The following is a 16807-nucleotide window of genomic DNA, read 5'->3' on the forward strand; positions in this document are numbered from 1 at the left end:
GATTCCCCTTTGCTTGTAAGCCTCACCAGACTCCCCTTTTCAAGCACAGCCCCACAAACTGGGTTAAACCGGTCTGCATCAGACTGACACTGGCTCAGTTCGAACTTGGACAGGTCGCTTTTTTAGGCTGGTTCGGTTCAAGTTCAACTGGTCGAACCGGGTCAGTTCGAATCGAACCCAGTTCAATTTGAAGAAGTTCTGCACACCCTTATTACTAGGGGCAACTTTTGTTAATTCCAAGGTAACAGTCAGGAGATGTTGGATGGAAGTTTACCACAAAAGAAATACCGTATTCTTCACCTTTGTGGAGGAGGGATTCTTTGGATAAGGTAACAGCCCACAGGATGGCCTTCCTCAATGACATGAAGAGGACTTGCTTTTAAAGAAAAATCTGCCTTTTAATGTGTGGATTTTTTTGATGATATATTTTTAAAACACATTTCTTTATTTTAAAAAATTATATCCCACTTTCCCCCTAAAGAGGGTCCAAAACAGCTTACAACAATCTTTTAAAAGGTAGGCAATTGGGCAGGCAGGAAGCAGCAGCAGCGGGAGATTGGTAGGCATGGCAGGGTCCCCTACAGCTTGGTGCCCTGGCCAGTGTAGAGTAGTGGTTAGTTGGACTAGAACCAGAGAGACCTGAGTTCAAATCTCCATTCAGCCATGAAACTACTGGGTGACTCTGGGCCAGTCACTTCTTTCTCAACCTAACCTACGTCACAAGGTTGATGTGGGGATAAGTATAACCATGTACACTGCTCTGGACTCCTTGGAGGAAAAGCAGGATAGAAATGCAAAAATAAATAAAAAATAAACTGCCTAGGTGTGCCTAATGGACAGGTTGACCCTGGGCCTCAAAGGCAAGCTTTAGATACCTAGGCTGACATAATTCACAACACTCTGTGCATTGTCACACAATATGCATGCAGTTGCACAGGTGCACACTTTTGCAAATGAAAAAATTGCATGAAATTGACTTGTGTGATAATACAGCCAAGGGAAATAATGGTCTTATTAACACACAATTGCATTTGCACAATTTTTGTGTTTGCACAAAAGCTCTTGCATGACTGCAAACACATTGTGTTACAAAATGCATGAAATGTTGCACTTGCAGTATGTCAGTCCTGGATTCTAAGTCATTGTTGATATGGCTGCAGATTTATTTAATTCTGTAGACTAAACTCAATGTTTTTCTTAATGCATTTTGGATATTAGAGACTCCAGTTAAAAGCAACATAAGAACGTAAGTACAGCCCCGCTGGATCAGGCCCAAAGCCCATCTAGTCCAGCATCCTGTTTTACACAGAGGCCCACCAGATGCTACTGGAAGCCTACAGGCAGGAGTTGAGGGCAGGCCCTCTCTCCTGCTGTTACTCCCCTGCAACTGGTACTCAGGCATCCTGCATCTCAGGCTGGAGGTGGCCTATAGCCCTCTGACTAGTAGCCACTGATAGACCTCTCCTCCATGAAGTTATCCAGATCTCTCTTAAAGCCATCCAGGTTGTTGGCTGTCACCACATCTTGAGGCAGAGAATTCCACAAGTTGATTATGTGTTGTGTGAAAAAGTACTGCCGTTTGTTGGTCCTAAATTTCCTGGCAATCAATTTCATGGGATGACCCCTGGTTCTAGTGTTATGTGAGAGGGAGAAAAATTTCTCTCTATCCACTTTCTCCACACCATGCATGATTTTATAGACCTCTATCATATCTCCCCGCAGTCATCTTTTTTCTTAACTAAAAAGCCCCAGGTGTTGTAGTCTTGCCTCATAAGGAAGGTGCTCTAGACCCCTGATCATCTTGGTTGCTCTCTTCTGCACCCTTTCCAGTTCTAAAATGTCCTTTTTAGATGTGGTGACCAGAATTGCATGCAGTACTCCAGGTGTGGCCACGCCATAGTTTTGTAAAACAGCATTATAATATTAGCTGTTTTATTTTCAATCCCCTTCCTAATGATCTCTAGCATGGAATTGGCCTTTTTCACAGCTGCCGCACATTGAGTCAACACTTTCAACAAGCTGTCCACCACGACCCCAAGAACACAGCATATATTTGAAGTGGAGGTTTTTTGACCCAATGTGCATCACTTTACACTTGCCAACACTGAACCGTATTTGCCATTTTGTCGCCCACTCTCCCAGTTTGGAGAGATCCTTTTGGAGCTCCTCACAATGTGTTTTGGATTTCACTACCCTAAAGAGTTTGGTATCATCTGCAAATTTGACCACCTCACTGCTTATCCCAACTTCTAGATCATTTATGAATAAATTAAAAAGCACCGGTCCGAGTGTACAGTATCTTTGGGGGACCCCACTTCTTACTTCCCTCCACTGTGAAAACTCTCCATTTATCCCTACCCTGTTTCCTGTTCTTCGACCAGTTGGCAATCCACACATGTACTTTTCCCCTTATCCCATGACTGCTAAGTTTCCTCAAGAGTCTTTGATGAGTAACTTTGTCAAAAGCTTTTTGGAAGTGCAGGTATATGTCAGCTGGATCACCTTTATCCACACACTTTTTGACACTCTCAAAGAACTCCAAAAGGTTTGTGAGGCAACATGTACAGCACTGTGTTTATTGTACAGATCAAGGAAAGGGATGTATGAAATTCTGATGGTGCTATTAACACATGCTGTACATTTTATAGTTGGATAGATAGAGTTGATATAGTTCTTGAATTGTTTCAGACGTTCTTTGCCACAGGTCCAGTTTGCAAAAATGTTATCAATGTGTTGTAACCAGACATGTGGCTTGTAGATAAGCTCTTTGAGGATGACTTGTCCAAGTTTGCTTATAAATAGAGTGGCAGAAGCTGTAGCCACATACATCTGTACCTTGTATTTGTAGGCAGTGATCTTCATTGGAAGTGAAGTTGTTGCAGGTAAAAACAAGCAATTCTAAGATGGTGATGACCTCTGTAGCTGGTTCGTTAGAGAACTGACTGCTTAGAAATTCCTTTAGAGCTTAGATGCCATTGCTGTGTAGTATATTGGTGTAAAGAGAACTGAATTAAGTGTGACAGCTACACTGTCAAACTGATGCTGTTGATTGAATGATTCGATCTTAAGTAGGAATCATCAGTATACTTGATATACCATGAAAGGTTTTGTACCAGATGCTGCAAATGTGTAGATAGATAGATAGACAGAGATTGTATATATTATATATGGGTAAACTTGGAAGCAGAAATGTTTAACTGAATCATTTTAAGCCTATTGTTTTGTCATTTACATATAAATTGCTGTGATCAACTGCATCCTGCTAGGTTCCAGAGACTACTTGAATGAAGATCATCTACGCTACACACATACACTACAAGTGTATACTTTACAGTCCACACTGATGGGATAAACATTTCACTAAATTCTGATTAAGGCAGAGGAGGGAGCAGGATAGAAGCTAGCCTTTTTCGTTAAGTGGTAGCTGTTATGTTTCTAGGTGTCAAGGAAATTAATTGAGAATCAGTGATTTTCCTCATAGTGGCTGCCACGATGGATGCAAACCCCAAAGCTGTTCCAAAGGAGCAAATGCAGAAGCAGCACATCTGCAAGTTTCCCCATTTGCAACAATAGGGAAGCCTGCGGAAACACTGCTTCCACATCTGCTGGAACAACATCGGAGTTTGCTTTGGAGTCTGCAGCAGCCCTAGGGTGCAGCATTATGGAGCTGTAAGGTAATGCATAATAGCAGCCATTATTTATAAACTGCTTTTCTACCCCCAAAAAAGTCCTCAAAGTGTACACAGAAACAGACTAAGAACCATCAGAAACTTCAAAAACCTTCTTACCTCATTTCTATGTGTATTTTAGTGTCTATCAATTGCTAATGCCAGAAACATACAACAATGACTCTCACATTAATGCTCCCATCGTAAACCTAAATGGAATGGAACAGCTCTTGTATATCTTGTTTGATGCAGCTAAAGAAAAGCACTGTAACTAAGTGAAGTGTCTTTCCTTCAAGCTATCACAGGGGTCCAGCAATCAGGGAGGTGGCAGGAGGGATGAGCTACTTACCTAGGTGCTTGCACACTTCCTTTCTGGCACTACCAATGGCATAGGGAGGACATAGGCGGCCCGTGTTCTCATTGACAGCCCCCACCCCCCACAGTGGCAGCGTGCTCCCTACCTCTCCCGAGCAGTGCACCACTCATCTCGCCACTGCACACCCGGAAATCTTCAGGAAGCATGGCGGCTGACCCAGGAGTCCACCGGGAGGCTGGCCTGCCCCCACTGCTCAGCTAGTCACTGTGCATGCACTGTGGCCAGCTGGACAGTGGAAGCAAGGCAGCCTAAGAACATAAGAACATAAGAACAGCCCTGCTGGATCGGGCCCAAGGCCCATCTAGTCCAGCATCCCGTTTTGCACAGTGGCCCTCCAGATGCCACTGGAAGCCTACAGCAGGAGTTGTGGGCATACCCTCTCTCCTGCTGTTACTCCCCTGCAAGTGGTACTCAGAGGCATCCTGCCTTTGAGGCTGGAGGTGGCCCTCCAACTAGTAGCCATTGATATACCTCTCCTCCATGAAGTTATCCAAGCCCATCTTAAAGCCATCCGGGTTGTTGGCTGTCACCACATCTTGTGGCAGAGGATTCCACAAGTTGATTATGCATTGTGTGAATGCCTCCTCATGGACTCCCCATGGACTTCTGGGTCAGCCGCTGTGCTTCCTGGAAGAGACTCCCTCACAGTGGCAAGGTGAGTGTGGCACACTATGGCACAGGGAGGAGAAGGGGCGAGCAAGGTGGTCCCAGAGGTAGGGCAACACAGACCCGTGCACCCTATTACAGCTCCACCCCTGGGCACCACCTGTGCAGATTAAACCCCATCCATTCCACCCCTTGAACTTTCTCTTCTTATCACTTTTTAAATCTTTCCCACCTTAAAAATAAAAATAAAAACCATACCAGTACATAGGTGGCCACTGCCATATGTACTAAAGAACTCCTTTCCAACTCCAGAATGATTCTACACATGCCCACTTTTTTTCCAGTCTCTGACAGAAAATATTTTTGAAAGTTTGCCCCATCCCCTTTGCAAAATGTTCCTAACCCGCCCCCCGCAATCACTAAAAAACCTCGCCAAACGCGGATACTCAGGTTGCGTTTGGCAAGACCTGTTACAATTTCCCATTCACATATACTCAAAACTGTGGTTGGTAAAACCGTGGCTGGCAAGGGATGGCTGTACTTTTTGTTTTAAAACCCTTCATATCCCAAGAACCTCAGCAGTATATAAATGGGTGATGTCTGACTATGCTATGCACTAAGGGTTACCAAACCACCTCAACACGTACAGTTTGTCTCAGTTTGGAACCAGTCACTGCACTTGCCAAGGCTGAAATCTTATACAGATTCAAGTAATCTGCATGCATTTTCAGCCTTTGGGAAATTCAGCATGTTGCACAAAGCTGAGAAAAACTGTACCTGTTGAAGTGAACTTGTAACCCTTCATGCATGGTCAGACATCACCCATTTATCACACATGAGCTGCTGAGGTTGCCAGGGTGTGAACATTCTGCAAAAGGGGATGGGGGCAAATATTAAAAAGCTTTTTCTGTCAGAGAGTGAAAAACAGGTGGACATGTGCCAAATTAGACCAAAGCTAGGAAAGTTGGGTCCTTACTTTCAAGAAAATCCACCCCTTTTAAAAAACAATAACAGTGGAGATTATGTTATTTATGAGTAAATGTGCATAGAATGAGGCTGAAAAACCACTTTTTCTATGGAACTGTGAAAAATAAAGGAGCCCTTTCATCCTTTGATTGCCTTTCTGTCCACAAATTTGGTGCTATTTAAGAGGCTTGTTAACTAAATGTAGTCCCAAAAAGAACAGAAAAGCCCCGTCATCATTGCAAAGGGATGTGCAAAATGTGCTTTTAACAACAAACAATATGAAAAGCTCACAAGGCATGCCACATTGCCACATGGGGACAAGGGACACACTGCATTCAGAAGCAAAACGTTAAATATTTTAGTGGTGGTATGGTCACAGTTTAAGCACCTTGCTTGTCTTGCAAAGCAGCTGCAATTGTTCAGATCTCTCCAGAGAGAACGAGGGGGAGACAAATAAGTTTTCTTTGCCCTGTTAATCATTCCCTCCTCCACCAACATTTCACCTTTGTTTCTACTGCTGGACAATACTTTCTGTCACAGGGTGGCCATTGTTTCTAAGATGCATGCCAGCACAGGTGGCGGGGTGGGTGGGTGGGAAGAGCAAGCAATACTGCTGCTCCGCTTTCTCCCAACAACTAGCCCATTATTTTTCTCTTACCAGACCCATCAGCTCTCCCATCATGGCTCACCCTGTCTCCAAATCTCTTTAAGGACTAGGCTAGATGTGACAGGAGCAACCACAAGTGCTGCTCATACATCTGTCTCATTCATGTACAAAGCACAGAGTGGGGGGAGGCTAATATTTTTTTAACTGGAAGTGGGGTGCAGGGGAGGGGAGGCCTCCATCACTTTATTTCCTCATGCTTGAAGTGATCAAATGCAGAGAGGAAAGGCTCTACATACCTGCACATTCCAATACTTTGGATAGCAGATTCTAAAGCTAGCGTTCTCTCAAAGAATTAAACCAACTCACAGAATGAAAGGATACAACATAAGAAAACACAATCTCAATGGTGACCATAAATGCAGATTGTTCCCAATAAATCCTTACTCTCATGCTAACCCACACTGAAGTATCCTTGATAATATTTCTAAGACAAACCTATTCCAAGTTGTTCTGGGCATAGTTAACAGAGTGCTGCATAGAAAGCTCACTAGGCATTCTTAGGCCTACTGTTTGATCATGATGCTCTCATGATCATGATGATGGGCCCGTGCAGCCATGTGCCTTCCCTCATGCTTAAGGGGGCACTATCCTTTTTGACATGTGTCACTCACAGTCACATGTGCACACAAGCCCTATTCAGACATTACAGTGAGCACATGTAGGAAAGAGGAGGGGGATGGCGAGGGCTGTTCCCGTTCCCGGCCTCCATGTGTTCAGTTTAATATAACCCTTGGCCTCCAAATAAGGATCTCTCCATGCAGTCAAAAACCTTGGCAAAGTAGAGTTCAGTAAGAGACATGTATGGCTGCATGTGTATAAGATACACACACACTCACTCACTCACTCACTCAGCAGAATTCATTGAGGTTGGAAACACAGTGAGGCTATTCTGACGATCAAGCGAAATCGGGCTAGGACAGCCTAGCCCAATTTCGCCTGACCGTGTGAGCCACCTGGCTTGCAGGAGAGCCCGGTGGCCTCCAGGCGGTTAACCTGCCTAACTACCCCTCCCCTTAAACCGGGTTTGCAGCTCTGTGCTGCAGCTACTCATGAGTAGACCTCCGGCCGGGAAGCTTAAAAGCAGCCTCCCAGCTCGGGGGTATCTCTCTGCACTTGCGCAGGGCATACTGGAGCTTCCGGGGGCGCACGGCCCCCGATCCTCCCAGCCCCCGCCGGCTCTGTCACGGAGCCGGCAGTCGTGTGGGCAGCTGATTCAGCTGCCCAGGGCTGAAGCCCTGCTCGTCTGTGGGGAGAGCGCTTAGGGCTTAGCCCGCTCTCCCCGCGAACCCTACGGAGGCGGATCTCCTTGATCATGAGACCCGCCTCACAATGTTTCTCCATCGATTCAAAATAATGTGTGAGAGAACTATTCTGTTGTCACCCACTCCTATATTACAGGTGAAAATTTATAAAATATTTATTTATTCATTCATTCATTCCATATCTATACCACCCTTCCGAAATGGCTCAGGGCCGTTTGAAATGGCTCAGGGCAGGACATGCAGGACAGAGTTCAAATGCAGGACAGAGTTCAGAGGTTTGCAGGAGAAATACTGTGCTGTTCTTGGACTTCCTAGGCAATGCTGGGCACCTGGCTGGCTATCCTTCTAGAAAGTTCCGCCCTCACAAGACAGGCAGGCAGTAGGGCTACACAGTGAGCCTCCCTGAGGTAATTTTGCTGACAAGCAGACAGCTGGTGGCATTTTATTAACTAGGCCTCAAACAATTTGGAACAGTTTGGTGTTAACTTTGTTATGAGACACTGAGCAATATAAATCCATATGAGAAGGATTTAGGAGGGAATTGATGCATTAATGCTATTTTGGGAGATATATGCCTCACATCACATGTTATTATTAATAAAATTGGCACCTCAATAAAATTGGCACCTGAGACACTAGTGTGACAATCTTCCACACAAAGAAGGATGTACTACAATTACAATTGCTGGGACTAATAGTCGCAACTTACTAGCAATTTGAGTTTCCAGTTTTGGTGACTGCTGGCTAGGGCAACATTATTTTGCCGGTTCAGTCACTGCCCTCACAGTACTACTGGGGCAACAGATGCATCTGGAAGAGCCCTTAAATTCACAGGAGCCCTCTCAGGGCTTGGACCTAATCACCTACTAAGATTTCTAAAGAAATCTGGAACCTGTGAATTCTGTAACTACAGTCATCCCTCACCAACCACTAGGGTTCCGTTCTGGCATAATCTCACCATTGGCAAATTCATGGTTGGTGAGGCATTAAAGTTTATGGGAAACAGGGGGTTAGGGGAACCATGATCGCAAAAAGACCTAAAAATAAAGGAAAAAATACAAATTCTTTGCTAAAAATCACAAAAAATCCTGTAATATCGCCAAGAGTCACCGAGAAGAATGAGCAGATCAACCTTCTGGACATTTTTTGAACCCCGCAAAATCACTCAAAGGCATTTTAAATTGGCAATGGGCAGCAAGTTCAGCAAGGGTTAGCAAGGGTCATCAAGAGAAATGAGCAGATTGAACCTCTGAACCCCCCCAAATCACTAAAAAACCCTTACCAAATGTGGATATGCAGGTCGCGATTGGCAAGACCTGTCACAATTTCCCATCCGCATATACTCAAAACCGTGGTTGGCATGAGATGGCTGTACCTTTTGTTTTAAAAAGAACATGTTAAATGGTGCTGTTGTGAAAGGGTCCATCAAATGCCAAGTTCTTATCACCCTGTTTGCAACAAATTTTCATTTTGTATTAAACCAGGGGTTCTTAACCTCAGGTTGCCAGATATTGCTGGACTACAACTCCCATAATCCACAGCCACAATGGCCAGAGGCCATTTTGAAATGATGGCCAACAACATCTTGGGACCCAGACTTGAGAATCTCTCTATTAAGCCTTGTTTGGAGCATTATGGTAGGAGAGCTATACGATGAGCCGCCTACAAGAAATATGTCCAAGGGACTCTGGACCAGTTTAAGGTCAGATATAATTTAGAGTACACCCCCCCCCCCCATTTAATTAATGCAACTATTACCCCTGGTATTCATTTAATATGGGTATTGATTCAAATTAGACACACATTCACCCCTGCATTGATGGGCTGGGCTAGCTGTTTGCATTGCACTGCCATAACAGTTTTTGTTTCTGTACACGGAAAATACTTTGCACTTCTGAACGATGAATCTACAGATCAGTCCTGCCAACCCACATGTGATTTTTAATATCCATGTGCAGCAAAAACCATGTTCATTTTTTAAGCATGGAAAGCAAAGATGCAACTCAACTCTAGTTTTCTGTAAGGCAACAGATTTGGGGTATCATTAAGGTTAGCAGAATGGGAAGACAGACAGCTCTGATCCCTAAGGCAGAATCTACTACAATGTGCTAATGCAGCTATTGAATATTTCAATGAGGGTTGTATAGGAAACATTTCCAGTGGGTTGTGCTCTGTGTTAATTAGTGTACAGAGTAGGGAGAGAAAGCTCTTTGGATTTGCCATCTCAGCCACTAAAATCTCTTGAGCTAGCTTTAAATCCCACGAGCAAGAAGAAAAATTACAGTTCAAGAATTTTGTTTAGACTTATAGATGCATGTGCACTAGCTTCATTTTACAAAACCTGTGACTGAAAATAGCTTGCAGAGCTGATGCAGTCTTCATATTGCCCTGTTTCTTGGTCTCTGGTTACCCATGATTAACACACATTCTATATGAGAAAATCAGTAGGTTCATTCACATGACTATTAAGTGGGTAGGATAAGCATCCCACCCACTTTTGGAAGCTGTGTGCATTTCCCATTTTTGAGTTAAAAGCTAGGAGGAGGAAGTGATCATGTGGGAAGCTGGCAGAGACTTCTACAGTATTGCCCCTCCAGCATGTTTACCTAGTATATTACCAAGACAGGAGCAAACACTGAACCTACACCCACCTCCCACATGATCACTTTCCACTCCTCCGTCCTAGCTTTTAACTCGCACATGCCTGAACAATGGGAGCATAACACGGGTCCTGAAGCTGGGTAGGACACTTATCCTACCCACTGAATGGTCATGCAAATAAACCTTGTATCTCATTAATAATAATTAATAATTAAAAGAATACCATAGCCATCAATCCAGTAGGTGGACTGTGGCAAGCCGTGATTTTCTTGGCCTCAGCCCCTCATCTGCAATAGGGCAATCATGCTGACTGACCTCTAGGGATTTTGTAAGGATTCCAAGATAGTGTGTTCTAAACTCTCCAGGTACTGCATAAATGCTTTCAAAATATCCACTCATTTGTGCATGTATTCCCCTGAAAATGTTTATGTGCCTAGCTACTATTTGCCTCTCCTTCATGATTCAGGCCCTTTGTTAAAAAGCTGGTTTTGTTCCATTAATACCCATGCACACCTTAGACAAGTGGCAGATGGATGACTGCAGACCATTAGTGGACTAAAAACTAATTTCTGGTGCTGGCTGCTGAGATTCTTGCAAAGAATGCTGGACCAGTTGGACCTTGGTTTGATTCTGCAAGGCACTTCTTACATTCTTAATCAAGAATGTTCAGGATCATGCAACACAAATTAGTTACGCCTTAATCTGATAAAATGTCCTAAGAATGTCCTTTGGCTTTGTAAATTTAAAGCACATTGGTGAACCACAGAGGATTCTGCTAAAATAAATAAATTGACCATGGAAGACTGAAGTCAACCTTCTCATGCTTTAAGACACCTTGCTAGATTCCTTTACCAATAAGGCTTGCAGAGTTGCAGTACCACATACGTGCACACACCTCTGACAGCCTTAGATGGGTGTAGAATTCTCCTGATCAAGGGTGTCTTTCCTAGGGAGTAAAAATAGCTACCCTTGTTGATTTGCATGCATTAATTTCTCTCTGAATTTGGAATGAATTTCATGTAGGGAAATTCTGCACTCTGAATTTGCACAAAGAATAATTGATGTGTGTAAATTATGCAGACCACCATATGCATTAATTCATGTGTGCAAATTGGAGGCTGCTTGCTGCCTTAAGTGTTGAAGATAGAGAGATGTGCTAGGACTTTAGAATGCTTGAAAACCATACTGTTCAACCTGGGTGCCCTTCCTCCAAGAACAATGAATTCTGCTAAGTGTACGGTTATAGGAGAAAACAGCAACCACTCATTTAATTCCCCCTCTATTTTTATGATACCTATGACAACTTACCTGAATCATGATATCATGCTAATGCATATTTCCTCACCCTGTCAATGATATAGGGCTGGGATAGTCATTAGGTAGTTTGGGAGCTAGTGGTAGCTCCCAGATATATCTGAAGTAGCTCTCCAGTTTTTCACACCCAGCTTTTAGTTTGCATCTCCTCCGGAATGGAGTGTGCATCCACATATTGGCCAAATTTACCCTGAAGTCCCTGCGAGCTATCAGGGAGCACTTCACATGCAATTTGGGCTTTTCACTGTATGTTAGAGTGTAACCCGATTTATATCCAGAGTAAAAAACACCACTTTTTGCATCAGGTTTTTTTTTTTTTGCAACTTCGAACTCGCAGTAAAGCCTTGCAGAAAACCCACAGTAAAGCCTGCTGTCTGGGAAAGCTCCTGGTTTTTGAGCTTCCCTTCCAGCCAATACTGCAAATCTGATTGGCTGCATCATGGCTGCATCATTTTAAATCATTCTTTCTTTGGGTGCTCAGGTTTGCTTTTACTTTCTCTCCCATTCATTTCTCTCTATTTTCTTCCCCAACAAAAGAATAATTTTGCTTCCTTCCAGTCTTGCAGTAAAATTCTCCTGGAGTTCAAGGGGCTTTTTGTTAAAAGTCCTTATTCTGCAGATGTAAATTTTTGTACAAGTTGCCATTTTGCGACTGGCTCCACCTCTCCAAGCCACCAGTTTTTGACTGACTCTGCCTTCCCCATACCACTATTTTGTGTTGGTAGCTTCCAAGCAGAGACGTTGCTAGATATTTAAAAGATCCATGGCCCAACCCCCCTTTGATAATTAGTCATACCCAGCCCCAAGAATTTATAGAGAGAGAGAGAGAGAGAGAGAGAGAGAGAGAGAGAGAGGGTCTCTAATATTACAATGCAGCACCTATGAAGGTGGAATAGAGATCTAGGTGAGGCTAGGAGTTGTATGCTCTGTGCCTTTCTTGAAAAGGTCATGGAGGAGGGAGGTGGCTGACGATGAGGTTCAGGGCAATTTATGGACACCTAATGATTTCACCCTCTAATTATGCCCTTGCTCATCAAGACTTGGGCAAAAAAGGAGCTCCCAGAAGCCTTAAGGCTGCCCACTCCTGATGCAGGGCGGGGAATGCACAATGCCATGATGTCAGGACATGAGTAAGTCATCTTAGACATTATAGAGGGAGGAAATTAAACATTTGAGTGATGTATGCAGCAGTGACCACACTTTTACTGTAATGCATAGTTTCAGTCAGTTCTTGTTCTGCAATTTCACTTTTAATCAAACAGAAAGCAAAATTGCCACCACCACCCTTGCAATGTGAAAGACCACTTATCCATCTGGCCAGACCAACCTGTGCAATCCTCCAGATTTCAATGTTGCCCAAGTGGAGACCAGATGCATTGCCAAAAAGTGCCTGCAGAGTAGAGAGTTTCAGATGATATAGCTGGATCAAGCTATATCCGAAATAAAAATAATAGGACCCCTAAACAACAAGCTAAAGGGCTAATGATTTAGGAACACAGGAAGCTGCCTTATACCAAGTCAGACCATTGGTCCATCTAGCCCAGTATTGTCTACACAGACTGGCAGTGGCTTCTCCAGGCTTACCAGCAGGAGTCTCTCTCAGCCCTATCTTTAAGTTGCCAAGGAGGGAACTTAGAACCTTCTGCATGCAAGCATGCAGATGCTCTTCCTAGAACGGCCCCATCCCCAAAGGGGAATTTCTTATAGTGCCCACATGTAGTCTCCCATTCAAATGCAAATCAAGGCAGACTCTGCTTGGTAAAGGGGACAATTTATGCTTTCTACCCACTGGTATGTTTCCCAGACTATGGGAAACACCTATATCGGGCAGCAGTGATATAGGAAAGATGCTGAAAGGCATCATCTCACACTGCGCGGGAGATGGTAATGGTAAATCCCTCCTGTATTCTACCAAAGACAACCGCAGGGCTCTGTGGGCACCAGGAGTCGATATCGACTCAACAGCACACTTTACCTTTACCACAAGACCAGCTCTCCTCCTATTCACAATCACAAAGCGATCATTCAAATCATGAACATAAGCAAAAGTCAACTATGTTGTTTTCATAAGGGAATTATTATTGGGTACAATGTGTCCTGTGTCTTTTGAATGGTTGCTTTAGCTCAACATGACCTTATTATGCCATTATTCCTGAACCCCCTGTATTGCAAGGAGCAGAAAGTGAGAGAATTGGCCAAGATCAGTGGTTTTTTTTTAACTGTGTTTCAGAGAACCCTGGTGTTCCTTGAGAGCTTATCAAGAGTCTTCCTCAGGGAGACGTCTGCTGCCTGGAAAGGCAGCTTGGCCACTGCCACCAATCTTCCCCTTCAATGTGAAACTGCAGGGGAATGCTGGGTGGGTGTGTTCTAGATTAGGGGATGCACTTCGTTCACAACAGGTTATGATGTGGTCTGATAGGCCCTGTCAATACCCCACTTGAACCGAATGTATATTCTAAAATTGTAGGGTTAATTCCTACTGTAACTCAGCTTGACTGATTGATTGATTAAGTGCCGTCAAGTCGGTGTCAACTCCTAGGGACCACATAGCGACCACCCAGTTTATGCAAGTGCAACAACGGAAACAATCACATATTCGTCCCCTATTTCATTTCTCTCCATTCCCTCTGATGTGTTGATTGGTAGGTTGTAAGCCCCTTGGGGTAGGGAGCTGTCCTCTCATTCTTTGCAAAGCACTGGGATTATGAATAATATTTTAGCAATAATAATAATACATGTGACAGAATCCTCTGCAATATGCAGCAGTCCCAAGGTAGACACTTCATGATTCCTTAGCAGATAAATTGATGTAAAAAGCTTTCCTTGAAGGTCAAAAGTTTGAAAACCCCTAGGTAAGTACACTCCACATTTCTCCTTCCTGCTGAATGGTAGCCCAGCCATAATCGGCAGTTTGCATTGGATTTAAATTTAACCACTGTGCAGTGGGAAAGGGCCATTTGCTACCTATGAGCAATAGCTTTAGCTACACCTTCCTATGCACTATCAGGGCAATTATATACGTGCATGGTGGAATGGAGATTCTAATCCGTGTTAGTGGTTGTTCAGTATGGAAAGGATGTAGTTATTGCGGTTCACTTAATCAGGATTCAAACCTCTTGTTGTGAACACTCAGCCACAAACCTCGTGGGATTATCCCCAAATAAACTCTGTGAACGGCAGGGGTTAATAACATAAGCAAGCCCATCAGTGAGTCCTGGGTTCAAAGGCTGTGCAGACATTTTTTGAGGTGCTCCACTAGAGAAAAGGGGGATTGAATGGAAGAGGTTATAGAGATCCTGCCCCCTCTCCGTTCCCATGCACAATTGCTCTGTACCCCACAGACGGAGATGGTGGGGAACAAGGGAAGAAGGGGGCGGGGGGTTGAAGGAAAAAGAAATATTACTCTCACACACCCCCATCCAGAATGTTTTGCCTGTGCCAGATCAGAGCCCAATAACTCACCTGCACGGTTTCCCCACCCACCCGGGAGTTGGAAGGTTGAATGGAGAAGAGGGGAAGGAGACCCCTCACCCGCATTCCTGCTAATTCCAGCTCACACCCCCTCTCTTCTGCTAGCTTCCGTCCACGCGACCCGCACCCACGTTCCCCGGGGGCTGAAAAGTTGAGCAGAGGGGGAGTGTGCGGAGGGGGAGGGGGAGAGAAAGCCTCCCTCCCATCAGCCTCTCTCTGTCCACTCTAGGTCCAGCTTCTCCTCCCGGACTCTCCTGCCACGGCCGGCCTCTTACCTGAGCCAACCCCCGGGGCTCCATCGTTCTGCAGCTCCTTCCTTCCCTCCCTCTCGTCCGGGCTCCGGGAATCTCCTGCAGCAGCCAAGCTAAACTAAGCTAAGACCAGCCGCCGCTGCGGCAGCCTCCTCCCCCAGGCCCGCCCCCACCTGCTTCCACTCTATTCCGGCGGGGGGAAGACTCCAGCTTTCCCCCTCCCCATGACTGAGATTGCACTGCCCCTGCCCCCTCCGCCCCACATCTGATTTGGGGGGGTGATGAGGATGTGGGGGTGATCAGGTGGCCTGAGGCATCTCTCAGCAGCGCCCCTCCCCCCCACCACACCTTTGCATCTCCAGATTTTAACTGTCATCTCCTTTGGCAGGCAATGGATATAGGTACTTTCTCTCGTTCTCTCTCTTGTACCCTAATAAAATTGCCCAGGGTGGATTATCATACTTAAGTCACTGCAAATGCTTTCTGCATAAGTCAGTTCTAGGCATGTTTATTCAGTGATGTGAGGTGGAAACATTTCTGTAAAAAGAAAATCAGGAATGGAAAAATTTCCACCACAAAAATTTTCCATGTAAAATTTCCCTTCTCACATCACTGCAGACAACATGCCAAATCAGATTATAATTTTCTTAGAAAATAGTCTTATGTAATTGTTATTGTTATTGTTGTTTCAATAACAAATAATTGAAATGCAATTCAATTTTAAAAACAAACACATACACACACACACACCCCAAAACCCAAACCCACATCACAGCTCCTGACTGAAAGGCAGCAAGTCAGAGCAGTGGTTCACACAGAGATGCAGTGACCAGCCTCCTCTCAGAGCAGGTAAATTCAGCAGCATTTCAACACTGGGATCAATTGGATGAGCCACCCAATGCAGAGATACAACAGAATTAATTGCCCCCATGGAGGCTGATCTCCCAGAGGCCTGAGATGCAGTACATAGTAGCCTCCTTTGTGCATGGGGTCCTTGGGTCCATAGGAACACATACATGATTTACTTAAGTTATTTCTCAAGCCACATGGGCACAACCTCTGTGCCACATGACATGGGCATATCCTCTGGTGCAGAAGAAATTACAGGACCAAGCCACTTCTCAAAGGACTTGCCTTCAGATTCCCTGCTCAGTCTTATACATCTCTTTTGTACTCCTTCCAGTTTTTCAACATACTGTTTGGAGTGAGAAATCCAAAACTGAACATAAGGCTCCAGCTGTGGTCTTAGGGTGCCCTTAGAACCCTTTTAAAGGCAGGATTCCCCTTTGCTTGTAAGCCTCACCAGACTCCCCTTTTCAAGCACAGCCCCGCAAACTGGGTCAAACCGGTCTGCATCAGACTGACACTGGCTCAGTTCGAACTCGGACTGGTCGCTTTTTTAGGCTGGTTCGGTTCAAGTTCAACTGGTTGAACCGGGTCAGTTTGAATCGAACCCAGTTTCTACTCCTGGCGCCCACAGAGCCCTGAGGTTTGCTTTGGTAGAATACAGAAGGGGTTTACCATTGCCTCCTCCTGCACATTATGAGATGATGCCTTTCAGCATCTTCCTAAATAGCTGCTGCTGTCCGATATAGTGGCAGCAGGGATTTGAACTGGCTACCTTT

General features: G+C 44.7%; 2 protein-coding genes across 6 annotated transcripts in view; one reads left to right on the top strand and one right to left on the bottom strand.

Moving 5' to 3' along the window:
- Positions 1 to 15331, bottom strand: part of CRHR1 (corticotropin releasing hormone receptor 1) — a 111681-nt gene extending 96350 nt beyond the window's left edge. For 2 of the 3 annotated variants that reach the window (XM_053262183.1, XM_053262182.1), the window contains exon 1: positions 15207 to 15331. In XM_053262183.1, the coding sequence (XP_053118158.1) occupies positions 15207 to 15230 (24 nt within the window). In that variant the 5' untranslated portion in view covers positions 15231 to 15331. The remainder of the gene's footprint in view (positions 1 to 15206) is intronic. The other variant, XM_053262184.1, reaches the window with a different exon arrangement.
- Positions 7564 to 16807, top strand: part of LOC128330036 (Golgi-associated RAB2 interactor protein 4-like) — a 120383-nt gene continuing 111139 nt past the window's right edge. Inside the window, exons 1-2 of one of the 3 annotated variants that reach the window (XM_053262190.1) lie at positions 7924 to 7952; positions 9030 to 9247. The gene's annotated coding sequence lies outside the window, so the exon portion shown is untranslated. Of the gene's footprint in view, positions 7682 to 7923; positions 7953 to 9029; positions 9248 to 16807 lie in introns of those variants that run through there. The other 2 variants (XM_053262189.1, XM_053262187.1) reach the window with 2 other exon arrangements.

Source organism: Hemicordylus capensis, chromosome 6, assembly GCF_027244095.1.
Source record: "Hemicordylus capensis ecotype Gifberg chromosome 6, rHemCap1.1.pri, whole genome shotgun sequence".
NCBI lineage: Eukaryota > Metazoa > Chordata > Lepidosauria > Squamata > Cordylidae > Hemicordylus > Hemicordylus capensis.